The 15,338-nt window shown below is 41.8% G+C and overlaps 1 protein-coding gene across 1 annotated transcript in view; it reads right to left on the bottom strand.

Moving 5' to 3' along the window:
• Nucleotides 1-15,338, bottom strand: part of LOC130563535 (protein diaphanous homolog 1) — an 84,891-nt gene that overhangs the window by 52,190 nt on the left and 17,363 nt on the right. The window contains exons 2-14 of the mRNA XM_057349116.1: nucleotides 12,422-12,448; nucleotides 10,747-10,902; nucleotides 10,562-10,663; nucleotides 8,899-9,029; nucleotides 8,707-8,790; nucleotides 8,556-8,625; nucleotides 8,341-8,480; nucleotides 7,942-8,158; nucleotides 7,681-7,799; nucleotides 6,659-6,775; nucleotides 3,697-3,812; nucleotides 2,679-2,743; nucleotides 863-1,042 (exon numbers count right to left, since the gene is read on the bottom strand). Coding sequence (XP_057205099.1) covers nucleotides 863-1,042; nucleotides 2,679-2,743; nucleotides 3,697-3,812; nucleotides 6,659-6,775; nucleotides 7,681-7,799; nucleotides 7,942-8,158; nucleotides 8,341-8,480; nucleotides 8,556-8,625; nucleotides 8,707-8,790; nucleotides 8,899-9,029; nucleotides 10,562-10,663; nucleotides 10,747-10,902; nucleotides 12,422-12,448 — 1,524 coding nt within the window. The remainder of the gene's footprint in view (nucleotides 1-862; nucleotides 1,043-2,678; nucleotides 2,744-3,696; nucleotides 3,813-6,658; nucleotides 6,776-7,680; nucleotides 7,800-7,941; nucleotides 8,159-8,340; nucleotides 8,481-8,555; nucleotides 8,626-8,706; nucleotides 8,791-8,898; nucleotides 9,030-10,561; nucleotides 10,664-10,746; nucleotides 10,903-12,421; nucleotides 12,449-15,338) is intronic.

Below are 15,338 nucleotides of genomic sequence, written 5' to 3' on the forward strand. Positions count from 1 at the left end.
TTTACTCTGGTCTCTGATGGTTTACTCTAGTCTCTGAAGGTATGTGATGGTTTACTCTGGTCTCTGATGGTTTACTCTAGCCTCTGAGGGTCAATGATGGTTTAATGTGATCTCTGATGGTTTACTCTGGCCTATGAAGGTATGGGAAGATTTACTCTGGTCTCTGAGGGTAAATAACGGTTTAATCTGGTCTCTGATGGTTTACTCGGGTCTCTGAAGGTAAATGATGGTTTACTCTGGTCTCTGATGGTTTACTCTAGCCTCTGAAGGTATGGGATGATATACTCTGGTCTCTGATGGTTTACTCTAGTCTCTGAAGGTATGTGATGGTTTACTCTGGTCTCTGATGGTTTACTCTAGTCTCTGAAGGTATGTGATGGTTTACTCTGGTCTCTGATGGTTTACTCTAGCCTCTGAGGGTCAATGATGGTTTAATGTGATCTCTGATGGTTTACTCTGGCCTATGAAGGTATGGGAAGATTTACTCTGGTCTCTGAGGGTAAATAACGGTTTAATCTGGTCTCTGATGGTTTACTCTAGCCTCTGAAGGTATGGGAAGATTTACTCTGGTCTCTAATGGTTTACACTGGTTTCGAAGGTATGTGAGGGTTTGCTCTGGTCTCTGAAGGTATGTGAAGGTTTACTCAGGTTTTTGAAGGTAAATGATGGTTTAATGTGATCTCTGATGGTTTACTCTAGCATCTGAAGGTATGGGAAGATTTACTCTGGTCACTGAGGGTAAATTATGGTTTAATCTGTTCTCTGGTGGTTTAATCTGGTCTTTAAAGTTTTGTTAAGGTTCACACAGGTCTCTGAGGGTAAATGATGGTTTCATCTGGTCTCTGATGGTTTACTCTGGTACCTTCTCTTTCAGCTGGCTGATATCAGACTGCAGCCCCTGGTTCTCTTTCTCTTTATCGCTTTTCTCTTTTCCCAGCGTGTCTTTCTCTGCGCTCAGCTCCAAAACCTTCTGCTCATAATCGGCCTCCATCTTCTTCAGCTCCACTTGCAGCTCGTGACGCGCCATCAGTTCTGCATCCAACTAATCACACACACAGACATCACACAAGACTCTTTGGCAATGAAATATGCGTGAAATTATACAAACTACCTGTATGTGTGAGAAAAACCCCAGTGATTTGATTTCGGTTGCTTGTTTGTGTTATGACGACAAACTCTGTTTATATTAAATCTGACCTACAAAAAGCTGTAGAACTCACATAAATTAAAACAAAAATGTAATGCAAAAAACCTGTCCACAAAAATATCAGTTTTCATCAATCAACATTTTGAGCAGTATTTAATGATTTTGTTGTCTAATGAACTTGTATTCAGTCAGTGACTGGCATTCTGGCACACATAAATATCTGTTTATTTTTTTATCAAATTGTGTGTAAAAATATGTGATGGTAGTCTTGTGGATTTGGTAAAAAGATTGTCAAAGGCGGTGCAGTCGGTCATGCAGGTATGAAAGTCTAAATTCCAAACAATGCGACGGCAGTGACGGTGCACCCTGCGATCAATAAACTGTAAAGTGACCGTCTGTGTTCAGAAAGCGACCGGCACTGTTTATCGATATGAAGGCTGTTTGTTGTTCTATCTCAGAGGACATACTCAAGAACAAAACTGAGACCAAATTGAGTCCCTCAGGATTTTAGTATTCACCTCACAAATTCCCACAAAATCTGTCCTGTCCTGCCCTCACACACACACGCGCATAGTGTGACAATTTCCGCTGACATTGAAGGCGAGTGTTTGCAAGCCAGACGTGTAATTATGTGACAGCGGTGGAAATGGAGGGGGTCGCACGCACACACACACACTCATTCATTCTCTGTGTGTTAGTAATGAGAGTTCACCATCTCTCTCTGACAACACACATTGTTAATTAAGAGTGAATCCAGGACAGATGAAGAGAAAACTTCGTAACACACACACACACACACACGCACACACGCGCACACACACACACACACACACACACACACGCACGCACGCACGCACACAAATGAAGCAGAATCTCATGTCACTTCACCCCAAAAAACTGCTTAGGATTGTAATGGAAGTATTTAAATTGCAAAATATTACTTTTGTTCCACAAACAAACATCCGGAAGCATTACAGTAATGAGATTCCAGTGGAAAATGTGCCGACTGTAAATGTCACGAAATTAAAGTTTCAATGTTAATACCACATTTCTTATTTTTCTCATTTGATTTTATAGTAAAACATGATTCAGCAAGAAGACAAACCTATACACATTCTCAAAAGTGCATCCACATAAAAGTACACAAATGCATCCTGAACGCACGCGCGCACACACACACACACGCACGCACACACACACACACACACACACACACACACACACGGACGCACACAGAAGGGTAATTGTAGAGTGTGTGTGGAAGGAAGCTGTCAGGAAGAGGCAGGAAATTTCCTTTCTGCTCATCTCACCTCCCAAATTACACATCTGTCAGCGAACGGCCGCGAGAGAGACAGCGGGGGGCGTCTGTGAGCAGCACACGCGTGTGCGCGTTTGTTGTTATAAGGATCGGGGAGTTTTGATCAATATTTGAGTGTCATTCAATAGATCAAGGTGCTTCTGCAAAGACTGAGTTTATTCAATGTGTGTATTTTTCAGACAAACTCAACCATGTGTGTGTGTGTGTGTGTACCTTCTTTTCCAGCTCCGTGGCCTTGGATTCACTAATTTCCACTTTGGTCTGATCAACCATGTTATCTAGAGAAATAGACAGACAGGCGGTGAGTGAATGGAGTGTGTGTGTGTGTGTGTGTGTGTGTGTGTGTGTGTGTGTGTGTGCGTGCGTGTGTGTGTGTGCGTGCGTGTGTGTGTAAAGTGCCCTTCACTCTGATGAGTCTCTCTGCCTCCTGTGATTCGTGCTCTGATTATTGAGCGATCTAATTAAAATCTTCTCTTCGCTCCATCCCATCTAAAACTCATGCTAAAAAAGCCTCACAAAACCTCAAAACCACCTTTGAAATCACCAAAAGCAAAACGAGTGAGCATGCATTTATACATCTAAAACCAAACCTCCGTCTGTGCCAAATCTTTCAAGTTTCTCTTCTCATCCCTCTGTAAAGTCTGAATCAATAACATCACTCATCGGGCCACCAAAAAAGCCTTTAGGAAAATTATGGATGCTAGATCAACCAATCAAAAGCCACCGCCACATGGCGCGAGGGTCAACGCTGAGGTGAGCGGCCAATGGGAGGGATTCTTGATGGTAAGATATGATGATGAGTTCACATCACAGGTGTCAGACAGACAGAACTTCAAATCTTTTCAAGTTTTGGCACAACAACAGAAGACAGGACAGAAGTGGGACATTTGGGAATGCAAAGAGGAGAACCAAAAGATGTTTGACAGAGAGTTCAGGAGAATGGATAGAAGCACAGTGGGAAGTATGGATGGATGAACGGAAGAAAGCAAGTCTGAGGGAAACAAGGGAGAAGTTTTCTGCCAAAGTACATGACCGAGTTAAAGAATCCGAAGATGAAAACAGCTGTGAGATTTAAGGTCGCGGACTCTGTTTTGGAACCGTCTCAATGTCATGGAGGATTATTTTGGATGAGCATTGAGATTGTAATGTTTTCTGTGGCGCCCACTGCTGCCACCCCGTGGCCATGTGTGGTATTACACTGCATTCGGTTTCAAGAAAATGTGTGTCTTACCAATTAAGTACCCAACATCCAGGTCAAATTTTCGGCATTTGAAGTCAGGATCACAGCCATTCCTATGCAGAACTATCTGAGCTGTACATTCATCAATGAGTTTATAGTACTGAGGCCTGTGAGAGAGAGAGAGAGAGAGAGATAAATGAGCAAACACTGTATTGTCTAAGACTTGAGGATGAGTTCAGCAGCTCAGAATGAAGCCAAATAGAGATATTGAGCAGAGATTGAACAGAGCCGCGGAGAACACCTTAATACATAATATAAGAGATTTTCATTACACAGTTCAGCAGACAGCAAACACTCCGGATGACCTCCTGTGACCCTTCAAAATGAGTTTGTGCAAACACACTACGGATGCGTTTCAAAAGCTTCCTAAACTACATGTCTAGAAAGCATAAATTCATTTAACGCTGTCTAGGTAGGCCGCTCACTAGATTTGAAACAAAGTCCACATGTTTTTGTGTGTAGCTGTGCAGTACGGTGTGTGTGTGTGTGTGTGTGTGTGTGTGTGTGTGTGTGTGTGTGCGACAGTAGCTGTCACCTGTGTGTGTGTGTGCGACAGTAGCTGTCACCTGTGTGTTTGTGTCGGCCTGATATTTGAGAAGTTTTCCAGACAGACTATTTGTGAGAAATCTGCCATCGTGACCCGGTGTGAAACGAACTTGATATGTTCTTCATTTTCCACCAAACTGTTTCTTTTTCCCTTTATTTGCCCTCTTTTCTCTTTCGCTCCCCCACACCCCTCTCTCTCTCTCTCTCTCTCTCTCTCTCTCGTATTTGCGTTTCTTCGGTGGAGCGAGAGAGACCCCTGGTGTCTGTTTTGGATGGGAGCAGTTTCTGGAGGAATCAGAATGGTTGTAATTAATTGTCTCTGGTCCGTGATTAAAGCGAGTGAAGTGAGTTTGTTTGTGGGCAGACGGGCCGCTGGGGATTCGGTCTGCGGTTATATTTGGATTATAATTATACAGAAGCGGCGTCACTTTCTGCAGCGTGTCAGCACATCAGCTGCCGGAGAAAATCGCATGAAATGATTCTGCTGATGACAGCGACGACAACTTCATCCTTTACGCCACATTTTCACTTTATTTTCCTCGTTTAAAAAAGTTACGGGTGACTCTGAGGCCATTTACTTTTCATTTCTGTTTCACAGACTCGAACAATTGGAGTATATACTGTGTAGCCGTACACTGTGCTACATTGTGAACAAACTGCATTTAGACACAAACATGTTTGTTTTACTAAACTATTTGGAATGTTAAATACAAGGGTAATGATATATCCTATTCCCTAACGTTACCTCTAAACCTGACAATCACATCAGATTAAAAACAACATGACCTGACCAGTTTATGGGCCACGAGGACCAGTAAAATGTCCTCACAAGTGGGTTGTTATGATAGTTCACCGTGTTACTGAGGAGAACTGGACCCTCACAAATATAACTAAACAAGAAACATACGCACGCACGCACAAGCAAACACACACGCACACACACACACACACACACACACACGTCTGGTTTACTATCTCCGTGGGGACAGTCCATAGGCGTAATGTTTTTTATACTGTACAAACTGTATATTCTATCCCCTATCCCTAACCCTATCCCTAAACCTAAAGATCATAGAAAACTTTTTGCATTTTTAGATTTGTAAAAAATATTGTTCTGTACAATTTATAAGCTTTTGTGCCCATGAGGACCTCAGTTTTGGTCCCCAGAGTGACACGAGTCCCCATGTGTTGGTGTGTATTCGGGTTTAGGTCCCCACCGGGATATACAAACATGAACACACACACACACACACACACACACGAACGCACATGCACGCACACACACACAGGCACAGACAGACACGCATGCACATGCACACACAAGCAAACACACATACAGGCACAGACAGACACGCACAGACACACGCACACACACAAGCACACACACACATATGCATAGAAACACGCGCACACACGCACACACAGAGACGCACACGCGCACACACACACATATGCATAGAAACACAAGCACACACACACATATGCATAGAAACACAAGCACACACACACATATGCATAGAAACACAAGCACACACGCACGCACACACACGCACGCACGGACAGACACGCACACACAGACACGCACGCACGCACACAGAGACGCACACGCGCACACACACACACCTCCAATTGGAGGTCAGATCAAGTCAGATCACATTGAACAGACTAACAATCTGTAACAAATCTGACACCCAGAAACAAACATCACACACACACACAGAAATACACTGCTAAGAGAACGACACGCACAAGTCAAATGTGTGTGTGTGTGTGTGTCTGAGGCTCTCTCAAGACAGAATAAAAGTGTGTGTGGGTGACTTTAGACATACAGGACAAATAAAGAGTTCAATTGAATATGTGCACTGAAACTATTTCTTTATCGAGCAAACACAGCTTTGACGTATATTTATGTGTGCGTGTAAACCTCCAGCTTCCTGTCAGCTTTAATGTTGCTGTGTGTATCTGTCTGGTAGTTAATTGAAGCGGGGGTGTCGTACAGTGGCTGGGATCTTATTTACAGCTGGTCGCCGGCGGCAACCGCATCCGCCTCCTGCCAGCCATAAATCAGACATCACCACTTCTCTCACTTCATCCATCTCCCTCTCTCTGACTCAACGATATAATCATTCTTGTACTAAACGTCAATCAATTGTAACACATTACAGTATTTGTTTACACGACTTTTAGTGGCGAACATATTTTAATATCCAAAGTAATTGAGTCTTTATGCCATCGCAAGATGGTTTTGATGTACCTGTCAGAAGTTGTTTGAAAATAAAACAAATGAACTATTTGCAAAACGTTTGGAGTAAAAGAATGTGTCCATGAACTGAATTTGTGAGGCACAGAACCCTGTCAGGGAGGAAGGGTGTGTGAAGGTCAGAAGGTGACAGATGAGCGCTCGTACCGGACCATGTAGTCACTTCGGACCAACAGCAGGTGCTGGAACAGGGACAGAAGGTGTGGCTCGGCTTTAGAGTCCTTCACTGTGTTCATCACGATCTGGAAGACTTCGTTCATATCAGTGCACACACACACGGTTAAAGAACAACAACACAGCCAATGAACTCCTATTATTCTAATATAATTCGCTTTTTTGTGAATGATTGAGAGAAGCTGGTTGTGATTGAATGTAAATGATGTAGAGTCAGGAGGTTCTGATCGCCACCTGATGGATGAAACCTGATGAGCATCTTAACAAAATATATGTTTTGAAAGATTAAATGCCTTAATACAAATACTGCGGTGAAACTAAATGGTTATACCTTCGTAGTGATTTACGAACATATCAATTGTATTTACAGGGCACCCCAAAAAGTCACGATAGCATAGATTACAGTTCATAAAAATAATAGTGCAATAATCATTTTAAAATTACTATTGAGCATTTTACACAAAGAGTGTGAAGGTATGAAATGAGAAAAGTAAAACGAATCTAAGAAATAAAACCTGTAAGCTGAAGGTTTGGTTTCACGTTGTAAAAACGTTTCTGCACCTTTGAGACACCTGGTGGTCGGTATGGGAACTACAATCAGAAGGTTAAATGAATGAAAATTCTGTCTTCATTTACTGACCCTCAGATAGTTACAAACCTGTACAAACTTCTTTGTTCTGCTGAACACAAGGAAAGATATTTTGAAGAATGCCAGTAAACAAACAAATTTCATCCCCCATCGACTCCCATAGCATTCATTTTTCCTACTATGGCAGTAATGGGGGATGAGATCGGTTTGGTTACTGACAGTCTTCCAAATATCTTCCTCTGTGTTCAGCAAAACAAAGACATTTAAACAGGTTTAGAACAACTTGAGGGTGAGGAAATGGAGACAGAATTTTCATTTTTGGGTGAATAGTTCCCCTTTGAAACTATTGCTAAACCATGATCTTTCTATACATGAGTGTTTGTGACAGAAATAAATTGAAGGATATTCCATCTCAATGCGGACGTCATCCAAACGAGAGCGAAGGTCTTCGAAGTCTTCCTCGGCCTGTTCTTCAAAAACCTGCAGCTGAACCCGGAGCTCCTCATTCTCTATTGACTTCACCTCCTACAGACAGACAAACATGAGCACAATTTTTGAAATGACCGTTTTTGGTTTTACTTGTTATTTAAATGTGTTTGTGTGTGTCATCAATACTTATTTGTGTGTGTGTGTGTGTGTGTGTGTGTGTGTGTGTGTGTGTTGTCACCTTCAGCTGTTCTCTGAGGCCGAGTCTCGTGAGTTCTGAGCGCAGGTGAATCCTGAAGTCCAGTTCTTCTACTCTACTGATGAGAGCGTTGATCAGCTGCATACAGCCGGCCTTCAGAGCGATGGAGTTTTTGTGCATGCCGGACAACAGAGGCTGAAATCTCTCAACGTCCTGCTCCTCCCCCTGCTCTGTGATGCACTCCAAAACACGTTCATGACTGAAACACACACATGGCATACACGCATACATGAGTCTGCCTGAATGTGCCTGTAAACCTACAGTGAAAACATATTTGGACTGTGAGAAAAAAACATCATTTCCCATGATTCACAGCAAGCACATCTCTGATGTCTTTAATATGAGGCCTCTAGGGGGCGACACATCTACACAAACACTCACGGGTTGTCGGGATGCTCCAGGATACAGATAGCAGACAGCAGCTTGACGACATCCGCCATCATGTGGGAAACGTTTGGATTGATGGCTCGCACAAGGAGAGTAATTCCATCTGCTGATGTCAACATGGCTTTGAGACCGTGCTGAGACAGAAAGGATACAGTTTATGAAACGCACATACAGTGTGGATGTAAAAATGTGCGCACATCTGCACTAACCTTGTTGTTCATGAAAGCTTTCAGACACCGAATAATCTCATGTTGACATTTAACACCAATCCCAGCATTCCTGAAACGCACAGAAGATTCATTTATAATAGCTTCACATAACTGGTGTACGCATAATCATCAGACGTGCGTGTTTCTTTACCCAGGTTCTTCTCTCTCATCTTGAAGTTTTCTGAGGAATGTTAGAAGCAAAGCCAAACCCTCGTCTCCAAACGTCTGCACCCAGCTGAAACACACAAACATACACCCATCAGATAACAGCAGACGTTAATACAGATGTTATGACTCGAGTGCATGAGCATTTGAGAGTGTGTGTGTGTGTGTGTGTGTGTACCTGACAGGGTTGTTGTTTAAAGACACCCGCAGTGACTCGAGGCAGCTCAGTAACTGAGAATCTCTCAAATCCCCCCTCAGCTCTTGAATATAGACAATCGCCGACTTCGAACTTTCCTTTTGACTCTTCCCCTGTAACACAAACACAAACACAAACACACACAGTGTGTAAATCATGTCTAACCATGACCATGGGCAGTTCTGAGGTCACACACCTACAAGAATAACAAATACAATTTTTTTATAAAAATGTAGTTAAAAATAAGCATTATTTTAATTTACACCATAGGCTATGGAATGCTTCATTCTGATTGGCTGATCAACGAGTTATTTTTCAGTAAAACGCACAGTTAGGCCGTGTTCACACTTGACCGTGTTTTCAAAAACGTCCCGAGCGCTATTTTGAACGTCAGCGGCAGCCACTTTGTCTGCAGCTCGGAACGTCTTTTGAGGTTGAAAAACGTTCCTAAAAGACACGTCCTACGTCAAGCACATTTTTCACAGCTAACCAATGACAGAGACCTGTCGTTTCCATAACAACATGCGAGGAACGTGATTGGTCGAGAAGGCTCAAGCTCGAAAAAATAAAATGACGGCCGAAACACCCGTTGGAGCATAGTTTTGTATAAATGCAAGTTTAATTTTCACTTTCAATTACTTTTGATTGGATTTCTAGTGAGAAATTGGTATTGTAGTTTTTAAATATGTGATTATCTGGTTATTGAAAAGACGCTCTCTGTTTATAATTCAAATAGACTTCCGTTAGGCTGCCTCCCTGTTTCTCTGGGCTGCCTTCATGCACAGACGCTGCCTCTGAAGTCATGGCGTTCAACTGCTATTTGTAACCAAACGCTACCTGCGTTGTCTTTTGTCGTTATTAACCAACGTTTCATTTCGACGAAATAAAAATATCCAAAACTTAATCCCTGAAAAATAATCTGCGTGCACATGGCAATGTTTAACGCTCGTGCTGTAAATGGATTTGCGGGACCTAACCTAATGCGGGTTGCTAATGTCGTTAATGTGAAGTAATCACATCAGGGGTCACGATCGAGGGGAAGGAAATTCGAAAGGCTGATGGCTTTTTATTTGTATGGTTTTATATTTAACTTATTGATAAAATACGGTATTTCGAAAAAAAAAAAAAAAGATTTCTGGACATCATCTTGCAACCGCGCCCTTGTGGCCTTTGGTCGCGACCCCTACTTTGGGAACCCCTGCCTTACATAACCGTTATTGTACCCGTTTGTTTTACTAAATTAACAAGAAAAACATTTAATCGCGTTGCTTATGACAATAAACAGCAATATGCAACTTATTACTTTTTTCAAACATCACAAACTCAAAAATCACTATAAGGTTATATTGAAATATTCTAAATGTTGCTTTGTGTTACATAAATGTAATGATGTAATAAGAGCTGTTCTCTTTGAGATCTGTAGAGAAACCTGAAGCACTTCCTGTGTGTGACAGGAAGAGCATCAGACCGCCGCAGGAAGTACATCTGATAATGTCTAACAGCTCTGATCGATTCAGTGAGATCACATGAAGCACTGGCACAAACATGGATGATTGTGTGTGTGTGTGTGTGTGTGTGTGTGCGTGTGTGTGTGTGTGTGTGTGTGTGCGTGTGCGTGTGTGCGTGTGTGTGCGTGTGTGCTCACAGCAGCAGAGGTGTGCAGGTATTGAGAGACCATCTCTCTCTTAATGGAGATGTCCTTCTCTCTCAACGGCTGCTGCTTCGCCTCATTCAGATTCATATCAACCTACACACAAAGACAGAGAGAAGAAGAATTATAAGAAAAACAATGTCAATAAAAGACAACCCAAACAGGCCACACGCACTCACCAGCATCTGTTCGAAGAGCTGTAGCACATACTCATCCGGGTGTTCGTGCAGCGAGCTGCTCTGTGATGGAACCTCGTACTGAGCGGCGGATGAGTGCCTGTTTCCCAGCATGACCGGCTTCTCCTTCTTCGTCCTCATACTGGTGAATCGCTCCAGCTGACACAGAGTCAAAGGGCAAAGGTCAACACTCCCGTGACAACGTAAATACACAGGTGTGTTTGACATCTGGATAGTCAGTAGGTGTGTTCGGAACAGCATGCTGAACATAATGATTTTGCAGTATGACCTCATAGACCGGATACGTTTGCTCAAATTTGGACATTTTAAATATAACTGAGTGAAAAATGTACTATTTTCTGAAGTTAAAACTTGATAAATGAAACGGGTACATTATGAGGTCATATAAAAATGCAGCATGCTACTTTGTAAAATGTTTATCGTGCATACTGCATACTTTTTAATATAAAATTGTAGTAGGCAATATAGGTATATAGCACGCAGTAGGCAGTAAACAGAACACAGCCGTTGTTTAGAAACATGGATTGATTTGTTAGCCAGAACATTCTGTGCTGGGATCAGTTGTTAGATCATATTTAATATTCCCTGTCCATTCTTATCTTGTCTGGTCTGGCATTCAACAAACACGACATGATTTCAGGAAATTCTGTAATCCAGTTAAATCCAGATCTTCAGAACAATCTTCAAATCGAGAGTAAATCATCATAAATATCAATGAACCACACTGTGACACTTACACAGAGCAGCCAGCAGGGGGCGTCACATATTTATTCACTCTATGTTGTTACAGAATATTTTTTATTGGAAAAAATAAATCTAGGTGTGCACCCATCTAGATATTTTTCTTTGGTATGGCTAACATCCAATAACAGATGAAAAAAAACTGGTTCACAACAGACAAAATGACCATAAAATGTAACATTTATATTGATGTTGTGTGAGTTTCACTGAAAGATCAATGAATGAATTTAAAAGGTGGCATGACAACAATAAATAAAATGCTTATTTTAGACAAAGTAAAGAGTATTCTTCTTATTTTACTTTATGAATATGAATCGTGTTGTACTTTTGAAGAAACAGATCTAAAAAAAAAAGTGTAATTGACCCAACATCTGTTTACTTCTTTCCAAACCAGGCAAAACACCTTTTTAAACAGTTAAACTATTATCGTTACTAAAATAATCAATTTAGCAATATTAACCTGCTATTAAATCTATATAAGTGTTGGTTTATAGTCTATTGTCATACATTTTTGTTACGAGTCATAATGTAACACACACATACACAGAACGTGCCTCACACTTTTCCTCTCACTGTTTCAGAGAGATGGCAAAGCCGAGAGGAAATCATGTAAAAACCACTGAACGCTGACTTCAGATCAGTGGCTATTGTCCACATGGGCCTGTTTGGCAGGTCAGGGCAGAGAAAGGCTGATCTGAGGTCAGTCGTTCAGTAGTGCAGTGTTTTGGAAAGGGTGATGGGGTGTGACGGCAGGTGAGGGAGGCAAAGCGAGTGTTGCAGATGCATCATGAGAGGTTAAAGGTCAACGAGGACAGTGCTAGTGATGTCACACACGGGGTGATGTCAGTGCTGTGATACAAGGGTGACAGGACACGCAGTTAAAAAAAACACACAGGACACACACGTGTGGACCTACCTCATCGGGAATCAGCCTTTTGAGAGTCTGTACAGGAGGCAGGAAAGAACCAATGAGAACCAAATACACAAAGAGAGAGAGAGAGAGAGAGAGAGAGAGAGAGAGAGAGAGGGGCAGGTAGAGAAATAGATAAAAGGGGGCAAGGGTGTAGGGAGGGAAAGAACAAAAAAGAGGAGCAAAAAGAGAAAAGAGAAAGCAGAAGGAAAGCCAAACATATTGTGTCCATTTCTATATTATAACACAATTTCTATACTATTGATTCAAACATGGTATTATTGATATTAAGGACAATATTAAAGAAGGAGACATTAATAAATCATCATTTTAAAAATATGAAATATCAGGACAGTCACATTCGTTATTAATGTGTTGCAGATGCTCATTCCTGACACATGGGGGCAGTGCAAACCAGCAAATGACCATCACAACATCACATCCTCGGAAGACATCAGCAGCCACCTGTCCTGTACATAAACACACGTTTCCATGGCAACATAACAAAACGCTGATTCACCCACAATCTCAAAACGAGAGGGTGTCGCGTGAGCTGTGGAATGCGAAAACACCCCATTAAACTGAACCAAGAGAGATCACATGACCTGTTCAAATAGATGACACAAAAGACATTGACTGGCACCTCCCACTGCTGGCGGGAGCCAATTAAATGTCAGAACCTCAGGCTGAAGGTCTGGAAGCAGTGAAAAGGTCAAAGGTCTTCAAACTCCGGCACAGAGACATCTCTGAACATCATTATCTCGCGCCGTTTATTCGTTATGCCTCTCTCTCCTCCTGCTCTCAGTGTGTGTTCCTGTAGCTCAATTGGTAAAGCACTGCGTTAGCATCGCAAAGGTCACGGGTTTGATTTCTCGAGAACACCCATACTGACAGAAGTGGATAAAAGTGTCTGCCAAATGCAAACGTGTGCGTGTGGTCAATCAATGACAACCTTGCTGTTAATTATTTGATATTAAACAGACACACCTTCATTCTTTACACTTGCACACAATGAAGCAGACATAACTGACTTTATATTAAGATCAGTCTCACACATGTACACGCACACACGCGTCAAACTTCAGACCACAACTGACAGAAGATGCACTATAATCACACAGGAAACAGAGTGTGTGTACTTGACTTGTGCATCTATGTTTGTGAGGACCAGTTTGAGTCGTAGACCAGCGGAGTGAGGACAAGGAGAGTAAAGTGAGGACATTCTGGGCGGTCCTCACTTCCTGAGACCCCTTTAAAGGGCTGTTTGAGGTTTAAGACTTGGTTTTAGGTTAAAAAGAGGTTAAGGATACTTAGTAAGTTCGGGTTGGAGTAACGGGCTAGAGATGATATTGCATCAATGCATGTCCTCACCAAGATGGTTGTGAAAACATCTCTAGACCGTAGACTCCCCATGTACTTTAACAAGCAGAATGATATAAACGCCACGCCACTGCTGTCAACATCTGCACTCGGCCAATCAAATCAAAGAAATAAAATTAACCCATATTTCGATAATAATGAAATAACTCTTGCCTGTCTAGCAATGTGTGTTTATATATTTAAACTAAAATACACGTTTGTCTTTTCTAAAGTTCTGACGCATTTCCTACAGTTGGCTCATGCCATTTCGGTTAAACGGCTTCAAAAAACGTCACGATTTCCTGTTAGAGTTGCATTGTGGGAATTGTGGGAAAAACAAACGTTTCGGTGCTCCCTGATCAGTGCCCTGACTAGTGAACAAGGGAGACACACCCATGGAGATACCAGGTTTCAAAAGGACAGCAGCGATATGTATGACGCTTGTTCTTCTGCAGAACACAAAAGAAGATATTTTGAAGAAAGTTTGTAACCGAACAGTGCAGGCACCCATTCACTTTTATTGTATGGATGGACACAAAACCAATGCAAGTAAATGAGTGCCGGTTAACCACATTCTTCAAAATATCTTCTTTTGTGTTCTGCGGAAGAAAGTCAAATGGGTTTGACATGACAAGAGGGTGAGTAAATGATGACTTTCATTTTTGGTTGAACTATTACTTCAATGTTAAACCCGTTGGAATTTAAAAACATTAACACGTGGTTTGTTATCTTTTTATTTTTGGTTCCTTTGGTAACGTGATCAGCCCAAACCATTATAATCTTGCTCAGCTGTCAATCAGGGGACTGATGACATTTCCAACCCTGTTTTTTGACTTTTAAGCAATTTCAGATCTGTTGCTTTTTTCTTTTATCAGTTGTACGGCAAAAAGGGTTTTTTTTCGGAATGGGTTTTTGATTTTAAGCAGCTAGCAGCACGACAAATAAAGCATCTGGATCAAAGAAGTATGATGATTTTCAACATCATTCCTTCAGCAAAGATCAGATCAGCGCTCATGAATCAGAGTTTAGTTTATAAACCGCAAACTTGAACACGTACCGCAATTCCTACACACGCATGTTGGTGTGTACCTGACACAACAGGTTGTGTGTACCTGAGATTTTCATCTCCTTCTGTTAATATAGACAGCAATGAATTCACACAAGCGTTCCTTCATTCGTGTATGGGGAGGTCATTTCTAATGTTGCACATTGACTGTATGGTTGTGTATTGAAATTATGTCATAATTTGGGCCACACCAGACACGCCCGTTAAAGTGTGACAAGCCACTTCCTGCACAAAGTGCTCACAGGAAGTGTCACAAAGAAACACACAAGCAGCCTTAAAAAGGCACACATGCACACACACAGAGCATTGTTTTAGTCTATATAGGGAAGAAAAACAGTTTGATCATATCATTTAATAGGTCAGGGAGTTACATTTCTCTTCAGTCACTCATTCCAACACACTACAAACGTATCAGCCCAGCACACGTGTGACGGTTGTCAATCAATCAACAGTGACGTTCTTTCAAAATGCTGAAGAAAAACAGATTTGTTAAAAGCA

The sequence above is a fragment of the Triplophysa rosa genome, linkage group LG13 (genome assembly GCF_024868665.1).
Source record: "Triplophysa rosa linkage group LG13, Trosa_1v2, whole genome shotgun sequence".
Taxonomy (NCBI): Eukaryota; Metazoa; Chordata; class Actinopteri; order Cypriniformes; family Nemacheilidae; genus Triplophysa; species Triplophysa rosa.